Genomic DNA, 26,182 nt, shown 5'->3' with positions numbered 1-26,182 from the left:
GGCAAAGGGTCAAATAAGTGTTTGGGAGGGGGGGGGGGGGGGGGGGGAGCGGGCAAAGGTGTACAAAGAGGCAGGAGGCTTTTAACAGTATACGGATAAACCTCCTTTTCACTACTATGTTTCTGCGGGTGCCTGAATCCTAAAGTAAAAGCCGAGGATTCCGGATGGTACTTTCGATTTAGGAAATCCCAGTGCACAGTATGCTACTGTTCACATGTGGCATTACCATGGGAAAATACAAAAACTATAATTAACCATTTCCAAAGTAGGGGGCGACGTGGAGGGCGTTAGTCCAAACAATAAAAAAGTTAGATAAAATAAAATACGGCAATGAAAGATTAACAAGGCACTTCAAGAATAAAATTGGACAGTTTCATACTTTCATATTAAAGGGGAAAAAGCCACAGAATTAACATTTCGGAGTTTAGTGCAGCAGGCAGAAATGTAAAGGCAAAGATGAATTTGAGCACCAGTCGCACCCTATCAAACATTCTGATGTAGTCTAAAACCTTGAGCTTTTACACTATTAAAGCTATTGTATGCAGTCTTACAAATCACTCAAAACAGAGAAGAGCAGCACATGGCCTTGTATGCGTAGTTAGAAACCAAAACCCGGTTTGTTTGTGCTTACCAAAACAGTCATTGTTCATTTTGCTCTTACCTAATTTCAGAGTACTAAGGGAGGAAAGAATTGACGGCAGTAACCGACTACCTGTTGACTTCAGCTCCGGCAGCAAAAGTGAGCAGTGCTGTTCATAGTTGGAATAGGAGGTGAAGAATGGTGGTAAGGTAACATTCCACTAGAGAAATGAGGTAGCCGAGGAGCAGCCGGGGAAGAAGTAAAGGTTGCGTTAGCGAATCCTGATGATGCTGCAGTAGAGAAGAGTGTTGCTGGAGGAGTCCCACCATAAGCTTGAGCCCAGTTTGGTGAGGAATCAATTTCCATGCCCTTCCCTATTGCTGTTCCCTGCATTAAGTGGCAAATTGACCAATGGTGACTGAAAGGCCAAATTTTCTTTCAAGTGACTTAATATCTATAAATCACAAGTAATAATAGTTGCCATAGATAAGATATGCCCATAAGAGAGAGTTCATTGGGACCAGTATGATTTTCGCACAGAGGTGAAAGGTAATAACTCACTAAACAATTGGTTCAAATGTATACATTCAAATGATTTTTGCATAGAGTTCAGCTGTTACTAACTCCTTTAAACTCTGGTAATGACAATGTAGATTTCAAAGTAGTGTAGGCCTAGAACATTAGCAGGAGGAGCAAGAGAAGACTGAATTGTCTAGAGAATAAAAAATAATGACAGTCAAATGTATGGAAATCTTGTAGTATGCTTCAAACCATGCTAGACAAGGGGATAGTGGGATACCTTGTAAATGGGAAAGAATTGAGTATTTACTCCATTGCAGATAGGAGGATGCTCAGAAAGCAATTCAAAGCCATGTGGTAGTAGTTCAGATTCCACTGTATTTGAAGCAGAGGTCTGCATACGAAGGAAGACAATTTAAACCGGTTACAACACAGAGAAGAATTTAGTGTTTCAATGCACTATCTAATACAAACCAATTAAAAATTAAGATGGAAAGGAAAAAAGCAGAAATATGAAAAGAGTTGGCATAGAATGAGATAAAAGTTTTAAATCAAAGCCCTTCAACTTACCCCCACTCCCCAATGCTTTGGACTGGCTAAACCACTTTGCAACTGGAGGGTTCCCATGCCATCTACAAAACTAGTAGGAGCAATGCCCAAATGCAAATCCAAATCTTGGCTGCCACCTGCATGAAATGTCAGGGTCCTATTAATGGACATGTTCAACAAGGATTACCAATGAGGGATGTTGTAAAGAACCTTTACCTCCAGTATCAACTTCAGAAGTCAACTCTTGTTCATATGCGCTTAGTTCAAAATTTGTCACAGCTTCCCTCCCACTTAATTTTATGGCGGCCTTATCATATGCCCTGATCAAAACCAAAACCAAATTCCAAGTCAACTAAGTTCAAGAAATGTTATGTTGAGGCTGGATTATATAACATATAGGAGAAAACAGTGAACTTATGATAATAGGACCTTGCAGCTTCTATCTCACTGTCAAACAGTCCAAGGTAGATATACCTGCATCCAAATGTTATATGCTAACCAATAAGAACATGTACTCCTCAGTTTATTAACAATGCTATATAATGTAAAAGGATATCCATTTTAACCAACAATGAAGGTAATAGAATCTTACTTCTTGCCAAGAAATTGCCCCATTCGAGCTTCCCATCGTCCACATTTGTGTAGGGTAACTCCCCTATACTTTGAACTCCCTCTAGAAAACCCAGTGCTCTGACGACGGAGAATGTGCACAAACTCTTCCTTTGTTAAGTTCTTCATCTGCATAGTATTCACAAAATTTACAATGATAATGTGATGGGATATCAGAACCACCATGAATACTAATAATACTATCCAACCTGCTGGAGATCTTCTTCATAATCGGTGACATTAAAATTAATATCAGCATCTAGTCCACGAAACTTAATTGCAGCACGATCATATGCCCTGATATTAGTAGAGGTTCTTCAAGTTAATTCCATCCATCCATTACTATAAACTCAGCAAATTTGAACCACATGACCAGTATAAAGCAGAACCCAGCTTAAGATATTCATTACCTAGCAGCAGCATGGGCAGTATCAAATCCTCCTATGAACAAATTTAGATTCCAAAGTAAGAATAGATCATCAAAACTGTATCAGTAATGTTTCAATATATCAATATAACATGTACTAAAAACATTCGCTTACCCAAGTAAACTTGTTTCCCACAGTCCCTGCAAACAAAAACAAAGCCAACAGAATTGACATTAGTATCGAACAACTTGTGATGGGTAATGAGATAAATCATCTACTATGTTTCTTACTGCATATAGCTATGACCAAAATTATCCAGTGACATTACCTGATCATCAATATTTAAACAAATGTGTTATGGACATCACTGATGAATTATGTTGATCAGAGAGATTGTTCAGTATTGCAAACAACTGTTTGAGAGTCCTCTAAACTCTCAATACAGCTATTATTCCCATTGAGGGATAAATATGAACCCAAGAATAGCAAGTAGATAAATCGATTTCCAACAGCGATTAGTTGGTGTTAGCTAAGCAATCCCCATGCATTATCCACAGATTATGTCTAATTATATTTTGCAAATTTGACAAAAGCATCGAAGAACATATCCGAAACATAGATATCGTCTATCATATAATAGTGTGAACTTACCAAATGTGAGACTCCCATCTACCCGTTCTTCGATAGAATGTGACTCCACGGTACTGAGAGCTGCGGGACCTCGGTCCTCTTCTACTCTTCTTCACCTGCGGCCTCTGAGGCGGCAAAATCATAATCCTCGGATCCGCCACAATGCCATAATTGGCGGAGAGATCCAACCATTGTTGCTGCTGCTGGTTGAACAACGCCGCCTCTCCCCCGCTCAACGGAAACAGCTCCATCGTCTCAAAGCCACCTCGATTCTCACTCTCCCCGTACTCCTTCCCATCCTCCTCCCTCCTCAGTATCTCAAACGCGTACCCATCCGAGCAGGAGTACTCGTCGTCGCCGGCGGTGCTGGAGGTCTCCGCATTCACAACGGATGAATTCGAGGTCCCCGATAGCTCCAGAACCTTCTCCGACGCCGCCACACCTCGATCGCCGATCGCCTCCACCGCGCTGAGATTGAGGTCAAACATCGCCTCTCTGTAGTGAAACGGCAGCTCAAACGAGAGAATACAACTACAGAACTAACTCCAACGAACAATCTATAGAGAGAGGGAAAGAGAGAAGAAGAAACGAATGTACGTATACAGGAGTATACGGCGGGTATAAATGTATACGTACATATATATATATATATATATATATATATATATAGAGAGAGAGAGAGAGGGGGGGGGGGGGGGGGGGGGGGTTAAGGAGGAAGAGGCTTTTGCTTAGGGGAAGAGAAGAGGCCGGCTCTCAAGTGTCTGTAGCTGTGAAGCTTAGCATTGTACGGTAGAGAGGGGAAGAAAGTGTGAAAGAGACCGAAATGAAGAGATATTATAATAATAATAATAAAAAAACGTTTTGTGCGTGCTTAGTTTTGGCAAGTATTGTGTCTGTACGTATATGTGCTGCAGGAGGAAACACCAAAGAAACGAGAAAGAGGCGGAGTTTATTGGAAGTCTGTTACAGAGCGAGCCGCGAACGGTTAGAGCCAATATCCTTTTAAAACAAAATCTATATATATATATATATATATATATATATATATATATATATATGCTCAAATGCGGTCCTACCCTAATGTGCGATTGGTGCAGTCGCACAATTAAGTATGTAAAAATGTACCAATAGTGTTTGAAAGCACACAACAATAAAATGCTTCAATGCACCACAAAACGAACCACACACTAAAAAAAAATGCATTATACCTCCCCACACTTAATTGTGTGTTTCTAAACACTGTGTGATGCATTTATACATACTTAATGGTGCTTTTTATGATGATTTGTACTTAATGTTGCATTTTTTGATACATTGGGACATTTATTTGTTGTTCGTTTCCTAACACTATTGGTGCGTGTTTGCATACCGCACGTTAAGGCCTGGCCACACGAGAACTTGGCCCCATATATATATATATATATATATATATATATATATATATATATATATATATATATATATATACACACACACACACATATATATATATATATATATATACATACATATATGTATACTTTTTATATTTAGCAATTATTTGTGTACTCTTTGACCACAATTGATAAGGTGCATATGAAAGAATTGTTCTAATCGTCTTCTGTAATATCCGGCCATTATTGATAATGTGCATTTGAAAGAGCAAATGTAACCGCCGTAAGTGTCTTATTATGTTGTTGTTTGAATGAATTGCAATTTTGAAGTGAATTCACTATAACAAAGATTTTAAATAGAAGATAAAGAGTTTGATCTAAATAGAAGATAAAGAGCTTGATTAGAGTATTGTTGTTGGTTCATTATAATTGGGCCAACACAACTTAAGAAAGTGAATTAAGACTAAAGTAAATGGAGGAGATTAATCGTAAAATTGTAATTTTTGTTTTACTTTAAAGACGTTTTGAGTAGTTTGATAATCTTTATTTTTTATATTTACACATTATTTGTTAAAATAATAGAATAATATAATATTTTGCAATAATAGCCAAGTATTTTGCCGCTCAAGAATCAACCTCATTTAACTATCCCGTGCCATTGTTTGAGGCTCATGACTTTTATCATTGACTTTGTGTCCTATGTCCTAGCTCATGACCTTAACCCTTGGTCTTAGTCCTTGTACTTGGCTAGGGACCCTTGTAGTTAAATGTTATTGGTATCCATATAAAAGTATGCCTGGCCTTCCCCCCTCTATTTGGGTTAAGTTAAGAAACTTTAAATCATTTAACCAATATAACTCTTTCAACTCTCAAGATATAAATTAATTGGTCAACCAGTCTAAAATAATTCCATAAGTTTTACTTTCTTAACAACATTATAAAAAGATTCAACACAATAAATTTAAACATTATTGTTAATTAGTACCAGTTTTAACCATGTGCAGTTAAAGACACTACACGTCTCAAAGTTTAACAAACCCCAAAATATACAAAGTATATATTATTTTTGAAACCAAGTATATGTTATTTGAGTCTACATAAAAGTTTATATTATTTGTCTCCATAAATGAAGAAGGCTACAAAAGAGAAATGTGAAAAAAAAAAAAATGTGACATGACCTAACAATAAGGCATCTTTCCCCACCCTCATTCTCCCTATCAAAAAGCAAATGCAAATTGCCAAACAAGTACTCATATTCATACTTTAGGAGACTATTTTTAATTTTTCACCGGAAATATAAACTAGAACGGGGACAGGGTCGAGATTTCGGAAACGAAAACATATAATATGTTCTCCGTCCCGTTTTGCTCGATTGTCATCCCTACTCAACCTAATCATATTTACTCCGTATTTCTTTTAACTTTCACTGTATATTTCTCAAAAAAACTTTCACTGTAGATGACTAGAGTCATTATTATAACGGAGGTGACAACACAGCAATCATAGAATTTAAAATAGAAACAAAATAATAATGCCGCAGATGGGTTCAGACTTCACGTAGAGTTGCAAAGCACACATATGCCCCTCGGTCCGAGGCCTTCTCTGCTCGCCACGTGTGACCTCCACTGTACACACATCGCTGGCCCCTGTCTTTACAGCGTGTTTGGGTGAGAGCAAATTGGGGAATTGAAAATCATTTGATCTAAAGAATTGTTAGTAATAATTAATGTTTGTTCACAACCTCAATTGCACTCCTTAAATCATTAAACACAGTACTAATAATACAATCATTTATGTGTTAATCTTTTGCTTGCCAACATAATCATACAGTATGTTACGATTCTAAGAGCATCATTATCAGTTGGGATATTAGAGGGGAGAATGTAAAAATTATTGGGAAAGAAAAAAAAGGAAAAAAAAATGAATTTTAAAAAGAAAAAATAAAATAAAATAATTGACACGGTTACCAGGCGCGTGCACACGCACCCGGCTTTTGACCAGTTGTGCACGAAACGCGCACAACCTTTCCTTTCCTTTTTTTTTTTTTTAAATTTTAATTCTGACATTATTTTAGCATTTGCAGACCAATTCTTTCCATCCTACATCAACTTTGCTCTTCACCTTGAGAGAATTAATACTGAAATATTTAGAGCATTCACTCCTAGTGTGAATGCTCTAAATAAGATCGTAACAAATACATACTCATTTAAACAAATATAGATTATAATTGTTCATACTTTGAGCGTGTAAGTACTCCAAACTATTTTATGACGTTTATACTTGTGATCTAATGAAATGAAATGATTTTTCTAATTGGAAAGTTGTGGGAAAAGAGTATTACTAACACTCTTTTATCATGTGGAGAACCCCTCCATAATTGTCAAAAATTAAAGTGGATCATTTTCATAAGAGTTAATACCCAAAATCGTCCTCGACTATAGTGGTTTTTCTCAATTTCGTCCTAAACGACTTTGGTGACCTAATATCGTCCTAGACTTTTGTGTTTCGCTCAATTTAGTCCTCCATTTGTTATTCCGTCAAATTAGTGATAAATAAAGGGACAATTCAGTAATGTCAATATTGATATCTCTTTACTTTCAACTTGTGAAGTGCGAAATTCCTCTTTCTTGTACGAATTACACCCAGAATTACTCCCGGACCTGCAAATTAAATTTTATATTCGCAGTTTTAGGAGTAATTCTAGGAGTAATTCGTTAAAAAAAAGGGATTTCGCAGTTCACATGTCTATGAGTAAAGAGATGCCAATATTAAAATTACTGAATTGTCTATTTATTTAACACCAAATGGACAGAATAACAAATGAGGGACTAAATTGAGCAAAAACACAAAAGTCTGGGACTAAATTGAGCAAAACACAAAAGTCTGGGACGATATTAGGTCACCAAAGTCGTTTAGGACGAAATTGAGAAAAATCACTATAGTCGAGGACGATTTTGGGTATTAACTCATTTTCATAAATAGGAAAGTTAGCATTTTCATCTTAAATGCCAATAATTATTTAACAAACATTTTGGAGTTTAATGAAGAAATAACCAAATATATTATCTACAATCTAAAATTAAGTTATAGTTATAGGTAGTGTAATATTATACGTTTTCATTTGAAGTCTTAATAATAAGTAATAGGGGTGTAAATGAGTCCAGCTGAATTCAAACTTAAGTAGTCTTGAGTTCAAACTCGATTGAGTTTAAAAATTTAGCGTCAAATTCAAACAAGTCAATTAAAGCTAATAAAATCAAACCGAAGCTTATAAAAACTAGTGTGCAAAATCAAGTGCAAAATTTTAAACTCGACCAAGCTCGAGGAAATTAAACACACCAAAAAAGGTGCTAACATATGCCATGGCATAATATAACTTGATAGCCTTGTGACACGAATCAACTAGTAAACTAACACACAATAAGTTCATAATTCTTGTTTTGTTAATAACCAATGTGCAGAGTTTAAATTCTACCAAATATGTACACGCATTTAGGGTCTATAAGCTAATAACGATGATCAACACTTAAATGTAACGGGGCGTTTGGTTGGAAGGAAGGAATTAAGGAGGAAATGAATTGTAATTCGGTGAGAAAAGAATAAGGTGGGAATAAAGTAGGAATTACAATTACATTGTTTGGTAGGGAGGAATAATTAAAATGAGAGAAGTGATATAAAGACTAAAATACCCTTTGTGTAATAATATTAATAATAGCATCCAAGGACAAATATGTCTTTTATTTCCTTTTCCCTTTGCATGAATTCATTGAATTGCAATTCATAGGGGGGACCTATGAATTGCAATTCAATGAATTGAGAGAATTGTAATTCCCTCCAACCAAACAATGTAATTTATAATTTCATTGAATTGCAATTCAATTACAACGCAATTCATGCCAACCAAACACCCCGTAAGATTTTAACTTATAATATAACTTGGTCAAAGGGTCAAACAAGTAAAATGAAAAGGCAATAACAAAGATTTGATAAATCGAGGTAATAAGCATTAAAAATTAATTAATGTCACTTCATAACATTGTTAGTCCTTTTTAATTATTAATAACAATACATAACTCCTATGTTTTTGTTATCTAAAATCCTATGTGACGAGGTTAGCAAAAGTGTATAGTATTTTCTCTCTCTGTTTTGGAAGGTTGCAGCCTGCAGCATGCATACTGCTGTAACATAGTACTTACACGTGCAAAGCCAGAATTTTTAAAGATCAGATAACCTAAAATGGAGGCAATTTACAAGAAAATATATATATATATATTTTTTTTATCTTTCTCAACTTATATCAGATTAATCGTAGGCTCAAGTTCTTGTTGGAAGATAAAAATATCTTATTCTTCTCATATTCATTTTTACTTCCCTATTGTAACCGTCTCCTCTCTACCTCTCCCTTTATATTGTAATTCAACAGTAAGAAGTGGAAATAATAATACTCTGCATTTTTCCTTTCTTTCTCCTCTCCAAAGCTAAAACATGTAATTGCCTAGTTTTCGACATGGTATCAGAGCCACCACGGTGGTTCACCTACGCCGCCGCCGGCATCGGAGAGTCGAGTCGAAGAAGCCAGACTCCTGATGCTCGATCTCCATTGCGATCTTCTCCGTTCAATCCGCAGAGGATTTTTGCTACGCAGAGTAGCAACAATGCTGATGCTCAGCAACGATTCTGCAGAGAGAAGCAGAGAAGCCAAAATCCAGTTCATGCGATCTCCATAACCGTTCCGCAGCGGAAGGAAGGAGCTCGCCAGTCAAGTCCGATCGTTCAAAATCAAGTTCAGGCGACCTCCACAACCGTTCTGCAGCGGAAGGGAGGAGTTCGTCCGTCGATTCCGATTGCTCGATCTCCAATTTTGGCGATATCCATAGCTGTTCCGCAGTGGAACTTGTTCACGCAGAGGAATTACAATCCAGAAGATCTGGAAAATCCACACCAAACCTCAGATCTGCAGAATGAGATTCTCAATCTTATTAAGATGGAGCAGTTCTCCGACTCAGCCACAGCGGCTGTGTCTCTCGTTCCGAAGTGCTTGCAGGAGCTGACAGTTGGAAGCTCCGCAAATCTATCTGATGCTGTTCTTAAGGCGTCTGAGTGGTCCAAAGAAATCGCCGCCGAAGCGTTCAAGCGATCTGAGGAGATCGGGGCGGAGGCTTCCAAGTGCGCGAAAGAGATCAAAGTTGACGACAGCAAATCAACGGCGAGACCGAGATCAGATAGACTGCCGGAAAAGAAAGAACAAGAAGAATCCATCGTCGACGATAGCTCGCTTGACCGATTCCTTCTTTCTCATTCTGCTCATTCTGACATCTTCTCTCTCGTTCACCAGATTGATGAACTTGTTGTGCAAGCACTAACCAGCAAGAAGGAAATTAAGGAAATCAAATCCTTTGCAGATTTCATGTCTGAAGTGCAAGTGTCCATGAAGCCATGGATTTCTAGATTTCAGAAAGCTCGTTCTGATACATCCACAAGGCCTAAAAATATAGTGGAACAGCCACTGGAAAGCAAGATACTCCTAGTCCTTGCTGTTAAAAATGATATGAGAAATGTTGTTTATAGCCCTGAACAGTGTAAATGGGATTCTCTGTTTTGTTCATCACCACTGGCAGACTTGGCAGTCCAACAAGCTGGTTCCAAGGGCTCAAAGAAAGGTGTCCAACAAACATCATCAAAATCTCAGGTAGCTATGTTCTTGGCATTATCAATGGTGCTGCGAAGGAAACCTGATGTTTTAATCAACCTGTTGCCAACATTGAGGGAAAATTCGAAGTATCAAGGACAAGATAAGCTTCTTGTTACAGTATGGATGATAGTCCCGGCTGGTCAAGGTGATCTGTGTGTGGGATTGTACTTGTGGGCACATCATATCTTGCCTTTAGTTGGAGGAAAATCAGGTTCTAATCCACAAACAAGGGATCTGATCTTGCAGTTAGCGGAAAGGATTCTTGCTGCACCTAAAGCTCGTAGTGTTTTGATAAATGGTGCTGTTAAGAAGGGAGAACGTTTGGTGCCACCATCAGCACTGGACTTGTTGTTACAAGTGACATTCCCTGCTTCTTTTGCCCGAGTTTAGGCAACTGAAAGGTTTGAGAAGATTTTTTTTGTTCATCCTCAAAGAGGTTACCCTTGCTGGCTCTCCTGTGAGCAAAGCTATGAAGCAAAGCAGCTGCTGAAGGCATTCCAGAGCTATCTCGGGAAGCTATTGACATTTTTTTTTTGTGTCCGGCCTTTGTCCCAAAATGTTGATTGTTACAAGCAGTGGGACAATATATATGTGGATAATATGGAAGCAAGTGTTGCTGCCTTGAGAAAGTTGACAGATGAGTGGAGATTGTTGTCTGCAAAACAATCTTCTCTTGAAGCTCTGGATGTAATGCTCAAAAGTTTCAGGCATAAGAATGAGAAATCCTTAACAAGCTCTGGGTGTAATGCTCCATTTTGTTCTTTTATATCTAAGTTGGGCGTATAGGGCCTACACGCTCCAACTTACGGGGGGGTGTTGGAAGATAAAAATATCTTATCCTTCTCATATTCATTTTTCCTTCCCTATTGTAACCGTCTCCTCTCTACCTCTCCCTTTATATTGTAACTCAACAGTAAGAAGTGGAAATAATAATACTCTGCATTTTTCCTTTCTTTCTCCTCTCCAAAGCTTCAACATGTAATTGCTTAGTTTCCGACAGTTCTCATCTTCAAGAGTCATTAGAATATGTAAACCCGAGTTGCATGAGTAAATTTTCAATCAATCCCCAATGTACTGTGTACACAAGGAGTTCAACTCAGGGACGGAGGGAGAGGGGTGACAGGGGGGCGGCTGCCCCCTCACCCCACCCCCACCCCAACCCCATATATAGTATTTGTATGTATATATATATAGTATATGTTTTAGTATTAGTATAAAAAAAACTATATAATATTAACAAGAAGAGAATTAGAATAGGTGGTAGAGTATGTCTTTGGTAATAATGAGGTTAAGGGTTCCAATCTTAGCATCAATATAGTTTTACAATTCTTTTTTAATAGCTTTTTAATATTACACACACTCTCTATAATAAGATGTGTAATTTATAATGTGTTTTCTATTCAAATTATTTTATTAATTATGTTTCATATTTTGTTATGAATAGTTTTATAAAATTTCGTTGTCCATATCCAACAATATTTACAATTATATTTCTTAGATAGTTTATTTATTTATTTTTAAATTATCTCTTTTGTTTTAATATTTCGCATTTTCTGGAAAAATTTTCTGAATCTGTCTGTACTGTTTTGCCCCCCTCTCAACCGAATTTCTGGCTCCGTCCCTGGTTCAACTCATACTCAACTCCAATGATGTTTGAGACGGGGTTCAAACTCCTATCCTGCCGCATCCCACTGTTGCTTAATCAAATCAGCTGATCAACCACTATGCTAGTCTCAGGGGATGGTAATTCATGTGTTACTTGAATAATTACTTTGGATAAACATGAATAATGTGTAATAGCTCGTAAATTTCACATAAAAAGTAAATCGCATTAGGAAGGTCCTGTATAATGGACTTAACCAAGATATTGTTGACAATAATTTTACTTGTGACTTTATAATACAAGAATCATGCTTCACTAATTCAATCATTCATTTTGGAATTTAATTTTTGCTAATATCGTCAATGCTATATTTTTTTCTTCTAAAAGTCCGTTTGGAAAGCAGGAAAATGACTTCTGGAAAATGTTTTCTGGAAAATGAGTCATTTTTCAGAAAACATTTTCTTTTCCGGTGTTTGGATGCACAACAGAAAACTATCTTTATGTGTTTGGTTCCTTTTCTGGAAAATAAGTTAAAATTGTATAATTAAAATTTTTAATTATTTTTAATTAAGAATATAAAAACCAAAATAAAATTGCAATTGAAAGTAACAAACAAAGCAAAATCACAGCAAAATCTGGTATATCTCAAATTGGAATTAATCCCATTTTCTGGAATTATTTGATGTTCAACGTAATTAAGCTGCCAAAATCACATCTTGAATTGATTTGCTTTTCACCAAATTAAATACAATTTTGTTGTTGAATGTAGAAAGAATGTGATGCTGCCAGATCAAAACGCCACCAGGCCCAGGCACCGGCTGTTGCCGGAGAAGCGGATGTTGCGCCCATAAAGTTGCACCGTGAAGAAACTGTTGTATCGACGAAAATTCGTTGCCCGGAAAACTGAAGCTGCTGCAGTGTCGAAAATTCATCGCCCGGAAAACTGAAGTTGCCGCTGGAATTAATGGTTGACATTGATTAGAAAAGAGAGGAGAGAGGAAGAGTGTGAAAGGAGAAGATGAACAATGTCGCCAAAATGAATCTGGAAAATGACTTCCCCCAAAAAAAGGGGAAGTTGTTTTCTTAAAAAATAAGGTCATTTTCCTTTGACCATAAGTTATTTTCCATTAAGGGTCCGTTTGGAAAGCAGGAAAATGACTTCTGGAAAATGGTTTCTGGAAAATGAGTCATTTTCCAGAAAACATTTTCCTTTTCCAGTGTTTGGTTGCATTTGGAAAACTGTTTTGGTGTGTTTGGTTCATTTTCTTAAAAATGAGTAGAATAGTATAATTAAATATTTTATTTTGAATTAAAAATTCATTTTATATTTTTAAAACAAAAAAAAAAAAAAAAAAAAAAAAGGCTTCCGGCGGAACCCAACTGGGTTCGCCGGAAACCATAGCTATGGTTTCCGGCGGAACCCAGTTGGGTTCGCCGGAAACCATAGCCATGGTTTCCGGCTTGGGTTCCGCCGGAAACCATAGCTATGGTTTCTGGCGGAACTGGGTTCCGCCAGATTTAAAAAAAAAAAAAAATAATAATAACGAAAGAGAAAGGCGGAAAACGACTTCCGCCCAAATTTGGCGGAAGTCATTTTCCGCCAAATTGGGCTCATTTTTCCCAGTCAACGGAAAATGTTTTCCGTTGACTGGATTTTCCAGGTGTAGCCAAACACCAAAAACTCGGAAAATGACTTCCAGAAGTCATTTTTCGGGTTTCCAAACATAGCCTAACTTTAGTTTTCTATTGCTTGCCAAACACCAAAAACTCGGAAAATGATTTCCAGAAATCATTTTTCGGATTTCCAAACACACCCTAAACTTATGTAACTCTTGTTCAACAACTTTATTTTTCTCCTCGGTATTTAAAATGGAGGCTATTTTTCCCCACATAAATTAAAAATTGTAAACACATTTTGGGTTAGGTGGAGTTTTGTCCACATGGAGCAATGGTTTGTGACGATGACATCTTTTCATTATAAAATGTCAACATGGTACTAGGTTCATTAATTTATGGTTTGGACTTTGTAGCAAACAAAATGACTTGGTCAACGGCGAACTTCTTTATTATCAACAAGATTTAGTTCATGTTTGGTAACATAATTAACTTATCAACTAATTTTAACTTATTTGACTACTATTAGCTGTTTAATTTAGTTAAACATTAAATATAAGTATTTGATTAATTAGTTTTTTGTGACAGCTTATTCTTCAAAAATGTTAAAATTCAAAAAGCTACTCAAAATAGCATTTTCGATAAGTTTTTTGAGAAAGTGATTTTGGCCCTGTTTGGTAAAAAATTGGCCTATAGGTCAATTTTGGCTTATTTGACAACTATTAATTGTTTGATTTAGTTAAAATATTAATATAAATATTTGGTTAATTAGCTTTTTGCAACTCCAAAAGGCTAAAATTAAAAAAGCTACTCCTAGCAACTTTTTCAATTAGCTTTTTGAGAAAAGAAATTATACCAAACAGCTAATTTACCAAACACTTTTCTACAATCAGCTAATGTTATCAATTATTTATACCCTCTAATTAGAGCTGTCAAAGCGGGCTGGCGGGCCGGGCTAAAAAGCCCGCCAATAATATGGGCCTAGGTAGGGGCAGCCCGCCCCGCCCCGCCTTAGGCCCGCGGGCCCCGCCAAAGCCCGCCTTTTTTTTTTTTTTTTTTAATCATGTGTGATGTGTCTCTAAAATCTAAACTCTAATGTGATTATGTTAATAACTTAATTGCTATCTACTTAAAACACTTATTCATAAGAAAATAACATAAATTCGTTCATCACAACATGACAACAATGACACCAATAGAGGTAACCGGGTAAGTATAATTATTCCTATTATTTATATTATTATATTATACATATTATTTTTAATATATATATATATATATATATATATATATATATATATATATATATATATAAACAGCTATCAGCTAACAGCCATTTTACCAAACAGGGCCTTTACATGTAATCAACTATAAACTAATTTACCAAATATATTTCTTTAATCAATTAGTCAAACTCATTAACCCAATCAGCTAACAGCTATTTACCAAACACTTTTACCTGGTGTGAATTTTGACCAAGAAAAAAGAAAAAAGCAGATGCTCATATTTTTTTGACCACTAAAACAAAAAGCATGAGGGAATTAAGAAATCACAAACACAAAAAAATAGGAGTTTTGGGATTAGTTTTTGGGTTAAAATTAACATCATAGTGATTGGTGAGATATTAATTTTCTTAGTCCATAATAGTATTTTTGGGCCCATTGGCCCAATTTCACGTATCATATTGGGCAATTAACTTTAAACCTTAAGGCCCAGATTAGGTTGACATTTTTGGGCATACGTGAAGAAGAGCCCAATTCTAATCCTCAACGAACTATTTTCCTACTGGGATTTGAGAAGGGCGTACACTGTAATTTCACTCTCGACGCACCTTCTGGAAACCATCTTCTCTTTTGATCCCAGGCGCATCACAGAGTTATCCTTTTCCGCCGCCGGCCGCGCTACGCCTCCGCACATCGGTGTCGGATAAGCTATAGTCAGGCGAATTTGCGATTGGGAATAAGAGCTCCGAGGAGATTGAATTGAAGTTGGGTCGGGGATAGAGTTGCATGATAATCAGAGATGCCTCCGAAGCAGCAGCAATCGAAAGCCGAATTGGCGAAGAAGCAGAAGGTTGTCGAAGACAAGACCTTCGGTCTCAAGAACAAAAACAAGTCCAAAAACGTTCAGAAATACGTGCAATCCCTTAAACAGAACGTCCAGCCTAAACCTGACCCCAAAAAACTCGATGCCAAGGTCTATATGGATACGAAGTTTTGAAGTTCAGATTTGTAACTTGTATTTGTGTCGTCTTGGTTCGTGATTAATGATTGAGCTGCTGACAAGCTTGTTTATTTGTGCAATTTTTAAATTTTGAGCAGAAAAAGAAAGAAGAAGAAAAGGCTAAAGAGAAGGAGCTCAATGACTTGTTTAAGGTTGCTGTTAGTCAGCCGAAGGTTCCAATTGGTAAATGATCTCTTTGTTTCTGCATTATCTGTCCTTGCTTAAATACTGTTCTCACAGTCTTGTGGGTTGATATACTAGTTCTACTTACATTTGTTTCTGCTATTGAAATTCTCCTTCCAAAGTGTAATTGTAGTTGAATTGGCATGATATCACGGAATTTCATTTATGTTGTGGAAAGTTGATAACATGTGTGCTTTGCATTTGTTTAGATTAGAGGTTACAGAATCTGGTATGCAATAATGAACAAATGCTCAAGGCAAGTCACCTATTGGAATTATGAACTATATTATGTTCAATCACATACTGGGATTTGTTAATTTTGATTGATTGCCTGTTGAAGATAAAAACAAGTGTAAATTTTGGCCTTTTGCAAGTCATTTTCCTGAACTCACGATTTCGTTGGGACTATCCTTAATTTTTGAATGGGGTGCTCTGCTTTGTTGCCTATCAAGGGTTAAAAGCTTTATTGCTGTTGTGAGTTGGATATGGTTTTTATTTAGCTTCTTAACTTATGGTATATTGGTATATTTTGAGGAGTTTTGTAATGTTATGGTCAGGTGTGGATCCAAAATCAATATTATGTGAGTTCTTCAAGGTGGGGCAATGTGCAAAGGGTTTTAAGTGTAAATTCTCACACGATTTGAACGTTCAGAGAAAAGGAGAGAAGATTGACATTTATAGTGATAAGCGTGATCAAGGTGATTAACTTACATTCTAATATGAGTATTTGTTTGCATATTTCTTTTGATCTTCACTCTGTTAATTTTCATTGTTCTTTATTTGCCGCTTCCATTTTACAACGAAAATAGAAACAATGGAAGATTGGGACCAAGAGACTTTGGAGAAGGTTGTGCAATCAAAAAGTGAGGAATATAACAAGAACAAACCAACTGATATAGTAAGCATTTTATTTTCGTAGCTTTCTTTTATTCTTTTATGGACTGTTCATTTTCTGTATAAAAAAACGTAGGGAAACGGAATGTGATATACATTTTGTGTGGAAAACTCTTCCCAGTAATTAGTTTACATTGCTCACTTAAAAGGAAAACACATGTAAAATTAATAAAGACTAAATTGTCCACCTATTCTTTCTATCCCTGAGATTCTGAAATCTCAATTGAGGAGGCAAGCTAGAGACACCTCTATAGTAAACTCTTAAATAAAGGTATTTGGTTCTTGAGGAATCTTCTGAAAGGAGCTGCAAAATAACTTGCAGCCATCATTCTTTAACATCTTTGTCTAAGCCAAACTTCTCCAATAGGGGGAAGGGGGTCTGAGACTAGGGGATAGGAGGGAGAATAGGGGTTGTAAAAGAACTTGAAGTCATCATTCCTTCATTCTTCAACATCTTTATCTAACTAAGCCAAACTTCCCTAGTAGGGCAGAGGGGGCCAGAGAGTGAGGGGTGAGAGGGAGAGAGGCATGGCTTGTTGCTGTACTTTTGTGGTGTGGCTTGTGGCTGCCAGCATAGTTAGACAGTCATGGGTTGTCTTGCAGCTGCTGACATGGTTTGGGGCTAAAGCTCACTGGATGACCTGCAAGGTGCTGAGATGGAAAGACCAATTGGATTGTAGAAGGAGGGTATTTGAAGAATACAAGTTAATGAGTGTCTGACTTTAAAACTTTTTAGTAGTATTTTTCACCTCCAAATGGATACAACACATTTGAGGTGTTAAATGATGTTTCCCATCATAAAATGTTTTCCTAACATAATTTGTCTAGCATACAACTGAAATTGAAAAAAAAAAAAAACAATTACCACAAGTGAGAACTGATCATTATTGTATTTGTTATATAGAGAAAATTATTCATTGCTGTGCTATTATGTTGGTTTTGGATTCTATTAGATGGTCATTTGGTCTTTTTTTTTCTCCACCTACATGGATTTTCACTTTGATTTGTTGTCATTTGATTACAGTTTGACAGTGACTTGTATGTAGGATCTTACTGACTATCATCCATAGACTAAAGCTAGCTATAACATGAAAGAAATGAGTGGATTTCATGTAAACTAGTTCAGGAATATTATGGAGAAATCCTCATTTATTGTCCTTGTGTGCAGGTGTGTAAACACTTTTTGGAAGCTGTGGAGAAGAAGCAATATGGTTGGTTTTGGGCCTGTCCAAATGGTGGTAAGGAGTGCCACTATAGGCATGCTCTTCCTCCAGGGTATGTTTTGAAATCACAGATGAAGGCTCTGCTAGAAGAAGAAGCAGATAAAGTATCTGTTGAGGAAGAGATTGAAAATCAGGTGATTGGTTATATTTTGCTGCAACAATATATTATTTCTTTTACCATACCACTATTAAGAGCTTGACTTTAATCCATTTTGTTCCATTCCACCACATTGTGCCTGGTTCAATAATTTGTTTTAATTATTTCTCCTATTATATTTCTGCTGTGTGCAGCGTTCGAAATTGACTAAATCAACTCCCATGACCCCCGATCTATTTATGGAATGGAAGAAAAAGAAAAGGGAAGAGAAAGAAGCTCAATTGGCCTTGCAAATGGCAGAGAGAGCCAAGAATGATCGCATGAGGTATGACTTACTTAATCCCTCCTCCATCCTCCATCGTATTTACTTGTTCTGAATCATGTTTCTCAGTCATTTTGGTCAAGTGCATGTATTAATATAACTGGAACATTTTGATGTTGTCACAGTGGACGTGAGCTGTTCATGGCAGACTCCAGTTGGTTTGTGGATGACATTGGCGCCTATGATAAATATGAAAGGGAGGAAGAGTCGAATGAACAAAAGGTGATTTATATGTTACTAATGTTGCTGTATTTTTGTATTGGTCCATAAACTATGTTGTGTTCCCACCATGCCAAAGACACACCTAAACGATGAATCCAAGCAACTTTCCAAATTCCAAGTATCAGAAGTACACAAAACTTAATCCACCAGGGAGATTATCTATAGTTGAACATTAAAATTCTAAAGGAGTAATAAGTAGGCAAACCGGTTATTTCAAATTCACCCTTTTCACCAATTAGATGTGCAAGTAAAACAATGCTACCAATTGACCATGTAATTCAGATTGTTGGAGTAAAGTTTTGGTATGTGTGCATGCAAGGCTACTGATTGAGAGTGATGATCACTTTTATTTTCCCTTTTTCTTTTTAGTTGGGGCAATCATGAAATCATAATCTGAGTATATTTGATGCACTTGTCAGGTTGACAAAGATTCTTCTAAAGGCGAGCCAAGTACCTCGACCTCAGCCCCAGGAACCAGTGACTCCAAAGATGTTTCTGATGTTGATGATGATGACCTCGACGACGATTTGGATGTTGACGAGTTGAATGAACTGGAGGCGAGCCTTTCGAAAACAACATTACAAATCAAAGAAGCCGGTGACAAAGCATGAGCCAAGAATTTGAATTGATGAGCTTCTCTTGTTGCTTTTTGAAGTAATTTTCTGAATCCTGAACCTAAATATTATCGATTTTGGCACTTCATATTTTCTTTTTTCTACCCCCATCTTTGCACTCTAAAACGAAATAAATGGATTTCGATATGAGTACTTTGCCCTTTTTTCTCCAAGCCCACAGACAGTGAACTAGTGACCTAATTATTCCCTTCTTTGTTGTTTGAAATGGGTGTCTCTTATTATCAAGTGAAGTTTCTACTGGTGCCTGCTCTCATATTGCTCTGATTACTAGCATTACCCTGTCCATCTATAAACAAGGGAAAGAAAAAACAACAGTGAAACAAAGTGATTATGCTCAAAGTGGGCAGATCCCTTGTGCGCATTGACATTTGACAATGTCTGTTAAGCCATTAAGTTATCGTGATTTACATCCTCTCAAATGTTCTGTCGGGCTGGGGTGCGGGGGCCCTTGGTATTGGAGATTCAACCTTTTGGGAGAAGAAGAAAAACAGCAGCAGTGTAACAAAAACCATTAAAAAATCAAAACCGTGTTGATGATGATTCTCATTGCCGTGCATTTAATAACGTTAGGTTGTTTATTACTCCGTATTTGTTTGTGTTTATGTCCTCTCCCGAGGAGGCAAGAACACCAGCTTGCATCACTAGGCCCATTTGACCATTTCCACGTTTGCTTTTCGTCACTTTCTTCCTCTCTTTTATTGTTTGTATTCAGTTTACGCATCTTTCACGGTAGATCAAAAGTGATGAGATTAGCTCGCACGGGTTTAGCTCAATAGTTCAGTAGACAGTATTAGAAAGAAAAGACCAATGTTCGATGTTTAGGGGTCTCACTTCCACTAGATAAGTGCATTAGTTTTTGAATGTTAGGGTTATAAAAACCTATCTAGGAAGAACATCATCCAACCAACAGTCGTTTACTTGTTGTTCCCCTCTTCTTTCTCAGTCCAAGCTTGACGTCAGTCACGGTCTGCCACCTTAACAAGAATCCTTGTAGTAACGACAGTAATTCACCAAAAGTCATGCATCTCTCCTACTCACTCTTTACTTCTTTGTCGGCACTGTTATCATTGTTGGACATCCAACAAATTCGTCATACTTTTTAAATATCTATTTTGAAGGACTCCCAAGTATTAGGTTTTTTAAGATTCCCAAGAATATTTGTTATTTTTGCCCATTTAATTCTAATTATTAGGAAGTATATATTTTATGTTAGCTTATTATATGTATCTCAAGGATGTGCATATAATAAATCCCGTTAAAGGAAGACAATGTGCAACGGGTACAACCGAGTGATGAGTATTGACAAGAATCAAATTCGTGACCATTATGTATGAAAATTATATTTCACTCACTCGACTACCCCTTTCTGGAACTATTGTTATTATTGAGGGAGAGTATTAAATTAAAATATTTATTGGGTATAAAAGATAACCTTTAACCAAACATATTTAATATTACATACTATCAATATTAACCAAACATCATTTGAGTATATTTATATGAATCTAACATTTCCATGTCCCCTTAGTAATTTATGCATCAATAAGAATATGACTTAAACATCACATTCAAAGAATGCTCATAGTGATACTCAACCTAACTTTGTAAAGTTAAGAGAACTTTTTAGGTTAAAAACAAAAACGAAATGACATATATGCTTGAAGCAAAAAATAAAAGGGGAGAGGATATGATGAAAACACATATGAATGATGGATAGTTCGTATTCTTTGATTTTTTTGCCCAATAATATGCTATCAATCTTGACATCGGATAATATAGGGTTGCATAATTATTTTTTGTGCAGCTTTGTTTGAATTATTTTCATGCACCAATAGAAAAAGAAAAAGAAAAAAAAAAAAACTTCATTTCATAACCCATCTTTTTAAAAATGTATGTTCCTTCACTTTACAAAAAAGTCATGTGATGATTCTTAGGCATGAATGATTCTGGTATACGTCATTTCTTGATATAAAATAATTTGTTACATTCTACTTTATGTTTAATGATGGTGTAAATATTATCGGGTGTGCGTATTTATATGTTATTATGCAATGTGTATTAAGATATAGTAGCTTGGGTAGTTGGGATTAGAGATCGGAGGTTTCCGAACATGTAAGTAATATTGTGAGAGAATTAAGAAAAAGTCTCATTTACAAGTATTTGGCGAGGTATTTATAGGAGGTTGGAGGGGACACATGTCAAGAGGCCGGTATGCACGCGGAGTGTCCTCCATGCACTTGGCGGTCTCAGAGGCTAAGGAGAAGTGTTCACACGTGTAGCAAAATATCTGAGTAGTCAATAGCTACAGGGCCCGGTTCAAGTGTTACTATCAATGATTGGCTCGGGGTCATAGCCGAGCAATCGGGTCGGGACCAAGCACGAAAGAGTAAGAGCATAAGCTCATCAAGCGAATAATGGGGCATAATATCCGGGTTGGGTCTGCCAAAAGATCCTTACTACGTGCAGGGTCCGATCCGCTCAAGTGCTCAGTACGTGCGGATCGATATACCGAGGTATATTCCCAATCATTTAATTTATAGAAGAATTTATCATCAATGTGCTTTAGGTAAAACTCGTCTTGTGACTTTAATAGGTAAAAAATCACAAAAAAAGTAAATTTATTGAGATTGCCCGCAATATTCTACCTTTATCATTCAGTCTCGTACTTGTACTCCTGTTTATTTTTCCTAATCATGAACCGTACGGAAAAATCAATAATCATCCGCACCAGTTGTTCTCATGTTTCTTCTTTCAACAATAATGGCGTTATCACAAACCATTTTTTGTTAATATTACCATCCAGATGGAGATCAATCAGACAAGAACTACACATTTAAAGAACTAAACATTCTGCACAGTACAACAACAAAACTAGCCAAGACGATGCCATAACGCTCGTCCTGTCTGCAATTATTTATAGTCTGCACTATCATCGCTCTCTAGTCATGCAAGAATTCGGAAGCCATGAAAATAGTCTCAAAGGGCATATTACCAGCAATGTGTTTCAGCCGAGGCGATTTCTGGAAGCTAATCATTCATTTCCTTTCCCCGTTCTTCTTCTTGTGGGGTTGCATGCTTTTGACAGCTGATGACACTGCTTTGCATACAAACTTCACGAAATGCTGAATAATCCGCGCCTTAATCTGGCCTCGTTTGGGGGGAAACCGTGCTTTCTTTGTCTTCTTGGGCTTGGCAAAGTCTCCACCGGTAGCCATTGAAACCGATGATCGATCAGCTATCTGCACAGTCAGAAGATCACAGAGTGTTTTTCGAAGAATTGAAGAGAAGAGACTAATGGGGGAATGTGCATTCAATCGATCCCGTAAGGGCAAAAACAAGATTCTTTGAGTTTTTAATGAACTAACAAAAACAGACCCAACTCAAGTTGTATATATGTTAGCCTGTTTTTGCTTCAAAATGCAGAAGAGGGGACTTATATAGGAAAAACCGTGACGAAAACTTTTTTGTGTTCCTCATGTAATGATTTGCATTATACACACACATGCACACACGCACGAAGTGCACTACTCTACTGTGCATCAACACCTCCCCGGGGCCCTTCTTTGTAGAATTTATAGCCACCAAAGCGTCGTTGTCATTCGCCCTGTTTGATAAAATAGTTAGCCTATCAGCTAATTTTAGCTTATTTGACCTCTATCAGCTGTTTGACTTGATTAAACAATCAATATCAGTGTTTGATTAATTAGCTTTTTGTAACAACTTATTGCTCCAAAATGCTAAAATTCAAAAAGTTGCTCAAAGTAGCTTTTTCGATCAACTTTTTGAGAAAGTCATTTTTTATGTAATCAGCTATCAACTAACTTTTCTACAATCAGCTAATGCTATCAACTGGTCAAACTCATTAACCCAATAAGCTAACAGTCATTTACCAAACACCCCCGTTATGTTTCTGAACCACAAAGCTATATAACAAAACGCAGTGCAGAATCGATACTCGATGTGTGCAGCACATGGCTGCATCTTATATTCTTACCAGGCAGGTTCGTGCCATATTGACTGCTTCAAGACTTGAGAATTGCTGTCCTTATCGAGCAGGAGAGCAATGTTTCCCACAATATGAACATAGGATTTGCTTGGAGAGAAGCAGGGAGGGTCCATCGTGTTTCCATGTCTCCCTGGTAAGACAAAAGTAGGGGAACAGAAAACTGTTGCTAAAGAAAATAAATATAAAATATGTACTGGAAAGCTTGTAATAACTCTCCACCTTCTGTACTTCCAATTATATGCCTCTTAAAATTCAAAGCCAATTGATATTCAATGCGAAGAATTCTCGCAATTTCTTCTCTTTCTTTCAATGAACTTTGAATTTCTTGATTTCACAAAAATAGTGGAAAAGAAGAGCACAAGTTGAGTACATACCTTTAATCGTCGTTGTCTCCTCCTTTGCAATAACGAGATGGATTGGCTTGCCCCAGAAAGAAATTCGGGGAAGAAATGCTCAACAACCATGAGTTGATACAGAGAGACACTTGTCGAAAAATGAGAAAGTTATTCACTGGGACAAGTAAAGAAACGAGCCTAAAAAGACAGGCAAACCAACAACAAATCTGGGAAATAACTGGATTTGTTCTCTCCTTTAACATCCAGTCACGTTATTGAATATACATATCAAGTGTTTATAAATAACACGTATAAAAAAAGCAGCTTTCCAACCTTTATGAAATGAACTGAGCAAACACTTAGTAAAGTGAAAAGCAATGGCCACTAGTAACAGTTACATCGAAATTGAAGACAAATTAAGGTTATTTTTCAACAAATTCTCTACCATATAACCGTTCTCTCAAACGACAGATCTTTACAACAGGGATTTATTTGTATCTACAGAAATATCGTATCAGACATTTCATTTCAGTGGAAAAATAATGGTATAGACCAGAAGAAATGTAACTATGAGAATCGCCACTACTAGAGTGAATGTTGGGCTAGTCCATAGCATAAGGTTTGACTTCTCTGTTCTCTTAATGGGATCAATTTCCTCAGACAGTGGATAGTTAGATCGCCTAGGATTCCAGGTCACATACTTGTCGGAAAACTGCGAGAAGATGTTCTTTTTCCCTCTCTTCTTGAAGCTTGACCACGCCTTGTCCCAATCTGTTGAGAGCTTATCACCTACACGGGAGATAGCTCGAGTCAATTAACACTTTTAACCTTTATCCATGCTTTAACTAAGTATGTTCAAGTACACAAAAAGTAATGCTTTAAATGCCTTAGGTATCTGGTTCAGAAATGCAGCAATAACTGCATACTCATGATCAATTCTTATTTCAAATCCCCGTAAATGAAACACTCCATCCCAAGTGCCCACGAATTCAAGATTCGGCTTTCCAACTTAAATAATTATGGCATGCCAATATGCCATTCTATTCGACTATTCCAGCTAGCATCATTCTCCCAAGAGGCATATACCAATACATGCACTCAAGTGGTCATTCACTACCAACCTAGACCATTCAAAACTGAAAACTAAAATAAACAATATTATAATGGTAGTTGACTGACTATAAATCTACAAGGTAGCTATTGCAGAACTAATGACACCACAACTACAAGTGTAGCTATTACTGCACTACATCATATGCAGACCATTTCCAGTAGCTGATTAAAGCTTTAGACATCTTCTGCCCCACGCATGGGTAGGGCTCAATTGGTTCTTGGGTGACAAATTGTTGGCAAGAACGCATGATCGAGCCCAGACAGCCACAGTGTAAGAGTTTCACCCTCTTGTGGGGTAGCTCCTTGTGGGAAGGCACTCCTAATGGGCTACTGTTACACCGTGATTTATCTCTTCACAATCCTATCAGATCGAGATGTGGGGCCTTCACAATCCTATCAGATCGAGATGTGGGGCCTTGGGGGTTCTTGGGTGACAAATTGTTGCCAAGGACGCATGATCAAGCCATGATAGCCGTAGTGTGAGAGTTTCACCCTCTTATGGGGTAGCTCCTTATGGGCAAGCACTCCTAATGGGCCACTGTTACACCGTGATTTATCACTTCACAATCCTGTCGGACCAAGATGTGGGGCCTTGGGTGACAAATTGTTGCCAAGGACGCATGATCGACGAGCCCTCATAGCCGCAGTGTGAGAGTTTCACCCTTTTGTGGGATAGCTCCTTATGGGCAGGCACTCTTAATGAGCCACTGTTACACCGTGATTTATCTCTTTCACAATCCTGTCGGACCGAGATATGGGGCCTTGGGGCGAGGAATTTTGTCTTTAGTGGGCAAGCTTTATACAACTTCCAGTTTCCCACTACACTTCAACTAACATCTTTCTGCAGACTTCTGTACTATCTATCTAAGCCACAAAAAGGGCCATGAATCACACCTTCTCTCAGCAGATCACTAAAGATCTAATTTTTCCAGTATAACAACTCAAAATTCACTGAAATTTGTCTTCTACATCCAATGCACAAGTATGAATATCCCACAAATATTCTTCTTTTTATAAGAAAGCAACAATCAGAAAGAACCAAGTAGAATTAATGCGTGAAAGCAACCAGATTGAAATGCCCATATACCAAAACAAAGATTAATTTACCCCTATCGCCGCCATTGTCGCCGTTTTGCTGGGGAGAGTCTCTTCTTGAACAGCTGGGCTTAAGGTCCTTTTGGATTCTCGTTCTGGGGCTATACCAAAGGGACCCTGACGAAACGGCAGCGAATCGAAGCCGAATATCCATTTGGGATCTTCTTCAGTGAAGAAGTTGGCGTCTTTAACGGCGCAGCCACTGATCTTGTAGCTCAGTGTGTGGTCAGGAGAGGAGGATAGGGAGACTACAGTAGTGTCCACGGTTTTCATGTAAGAATCATGCGGTGAATGGGA

General features: G+C 37.3%; 3 protein-coding genes and 2 long non-coding RNA genes across 5 annotated transcripts; 2 read left to right on the top strand and 3 right to left on the bottom strand.

The window, feature by feature from the left end:
* Nucleotides 1–350: 350 nt before the first annotated feature.
* LOC109155889 (ethylene-responsive transcription factor RAP2-7-like) lies at nt 351–3,943 on the bottom strand. The gene is made up of 10 exons (XM_019303572.1): nt 3,277–3,943; nt 2,800–2,825; nt 2,668–2,698; nt 2,467–2,554; nt 2,241–2,386; nt 2,078–2,122; nt 1,865–1,968; nt 1,670–1,785; nt 1,380–1,493; nt 351–967 (listed from the first exon to the last, which is right to left on the bottom strand). Exons 1-10 carry the CDS (start codon nt 3,741–3,743, stop codon nt 722–724), a joined length of 1,383 nt encoding a protein of 460 aa, XP_019159117.1. The 5' UTR covers nt 3,744–3,943; the 3' UTR covers nt 351–721.
* An 11,403-nt stretch (nt 3,944–15,346) lies between these two features.
* LOC109156143 (zinc finger CCCH domain-containing protein 11) lies at nt 15,347–19,561 on the top strand. Its single transcript, XM_019303996.1, has 8 exons — nt 15,347–15,733; nt 15,859–15,943; nt 16,501–16,641; nt 16,753–16,841; nt 18,006–18,194; nt 18,352–18,482; nt 18,605–18,701; nt 19,121–19,561. Exons 1-8 carry the CDS (start codon nt 15,560–15,562, stop codon nt 19,310–19,312), a joined length of 1,098 nt encoding a protein of 365 aa, XP_019159541.1. The 5' UTR covers nt 15,347–15,559; the 3' UTR covers nt 19,313–19,561.
* On the top strand, nt 16,850–17,681 carry LOC109156144. Its single transcript, XR_002049968.1, has 2 exons — nt 16,850–16,996; nt 17,551–17,681. It is a non-coding gene; the product is annotated as an uncharacterized LOC109156144 (long non-coding RNA).
* Nucleotides 19,562–22,078: 2,517 nt separating the features above from the next.
* On the bottom strand, nt 22,079–23,710 carry LOC109155577. Its single transcript, XR_002049918.1, has 2 exons — nt 23,331–23,710; nt 22,079–22,575 (listed from the first exon to the last, which is right to left on the bottom strand). It is a non-coding gene; the product is annotated as an uncharacterized LOC109155577 (long non-coding RNA).
* A 195-nt stretch (nt 23,711–23,905) lies between these two features.
* Nucleotides 23,906–26,182, bottom strand: LOC109155576. Its single transcript, XM_019303177.1, has 2 exons — nt 25,898–26,182; nt 23,906–24,466 (listed from the first exon to the last, which is right to left on the bottom strand). Exons 1-2 carry the CDS (start codon nt 26,037–26,039, stop codon nt 24,201–24,203), a joined length of 408 nt encoding a protein of 135 aa, XP_019158722.1. The 5' UTR covers nt 26,040–26,182; the 3' UTR covers nt 23,906–24,200.

This window comes from Ipomoea nil, unplaced genomic scaffold (genome assembly GCF_001879475.1).
Source record: "Ipomoea nil cultivar Tokyo-kokei standard unplaced genomic scaffold, Asagao_1.1 scaffold2704, whole genome shotgun sequence".
Taxonomy (NCBI): Eukaryota; Viridiplantae; Streptophyta; class Magnoliopsida; order Solanales; family Convolvulaceae; genus Ipomoea; species Ipomoea nil.
The sequence above is the reverse complement of the archived record's forward strand: the minus strand, read 5'-3'. Positions and strand labels throughout refer to the sequence as shown.

Coding starts and splice junctions, on each gene's coding strand:
- LOC109155576 (XM_019303177.1), bottom strand. CDS start 26,039: ATGGATATTCGGCTTCGATTCGCTGCCGTTTCGTCAGGGTCCCTTTGG. Junction 24,467..25,897: donor CGACAATGGCGGCGATAGGG/GTAAATTAATCT, acceptor TCTCCCGTGTAG/GTGATAAGCTCTCAACAGAT.
- LOC109155889 (XM_019303572.1), bottom strand. CDS start 3,743: ATGTTTGACCTCAATCTCAGCGCGGTGGAGGCGATCGGCGATCGAGGT. Junction 1,786..1,864: donor TTCTGAAGTTGATACTGGAG/GTAAAGGTTCTT, acceptor CATTTCATGCAG/GTGGCAGCCAAGATTTGGAT. Junction 968..1,379: donor AATTCTTTCCCATTTACAAG/GTATCCCACTAT, acceptor CACTTAATGCAG/GGAACAGCAATAGGGAAGGG.
- LOC109156143 (XM_019303996.1), top strand. CDS start 15,560: ATGCCTCCGAAGCAGCAGCAATCGAAAGCCGAATTGGCGAAGAAGCAG. Junction 15,734..15,858: donor CCAAAAAACTCGATGCCAAG/GTCTATATGGAT, acceptor AATTTTGAGCAG/AAAAAGAAAGAAGAAGAAAA. Junction 16,642..16,752: donor TAGTGATAAGCGTGATCAAG/GTGATTAACTTA, acceptor CAACGAAAATAG/AAACAATGGAAGATTGGGAC.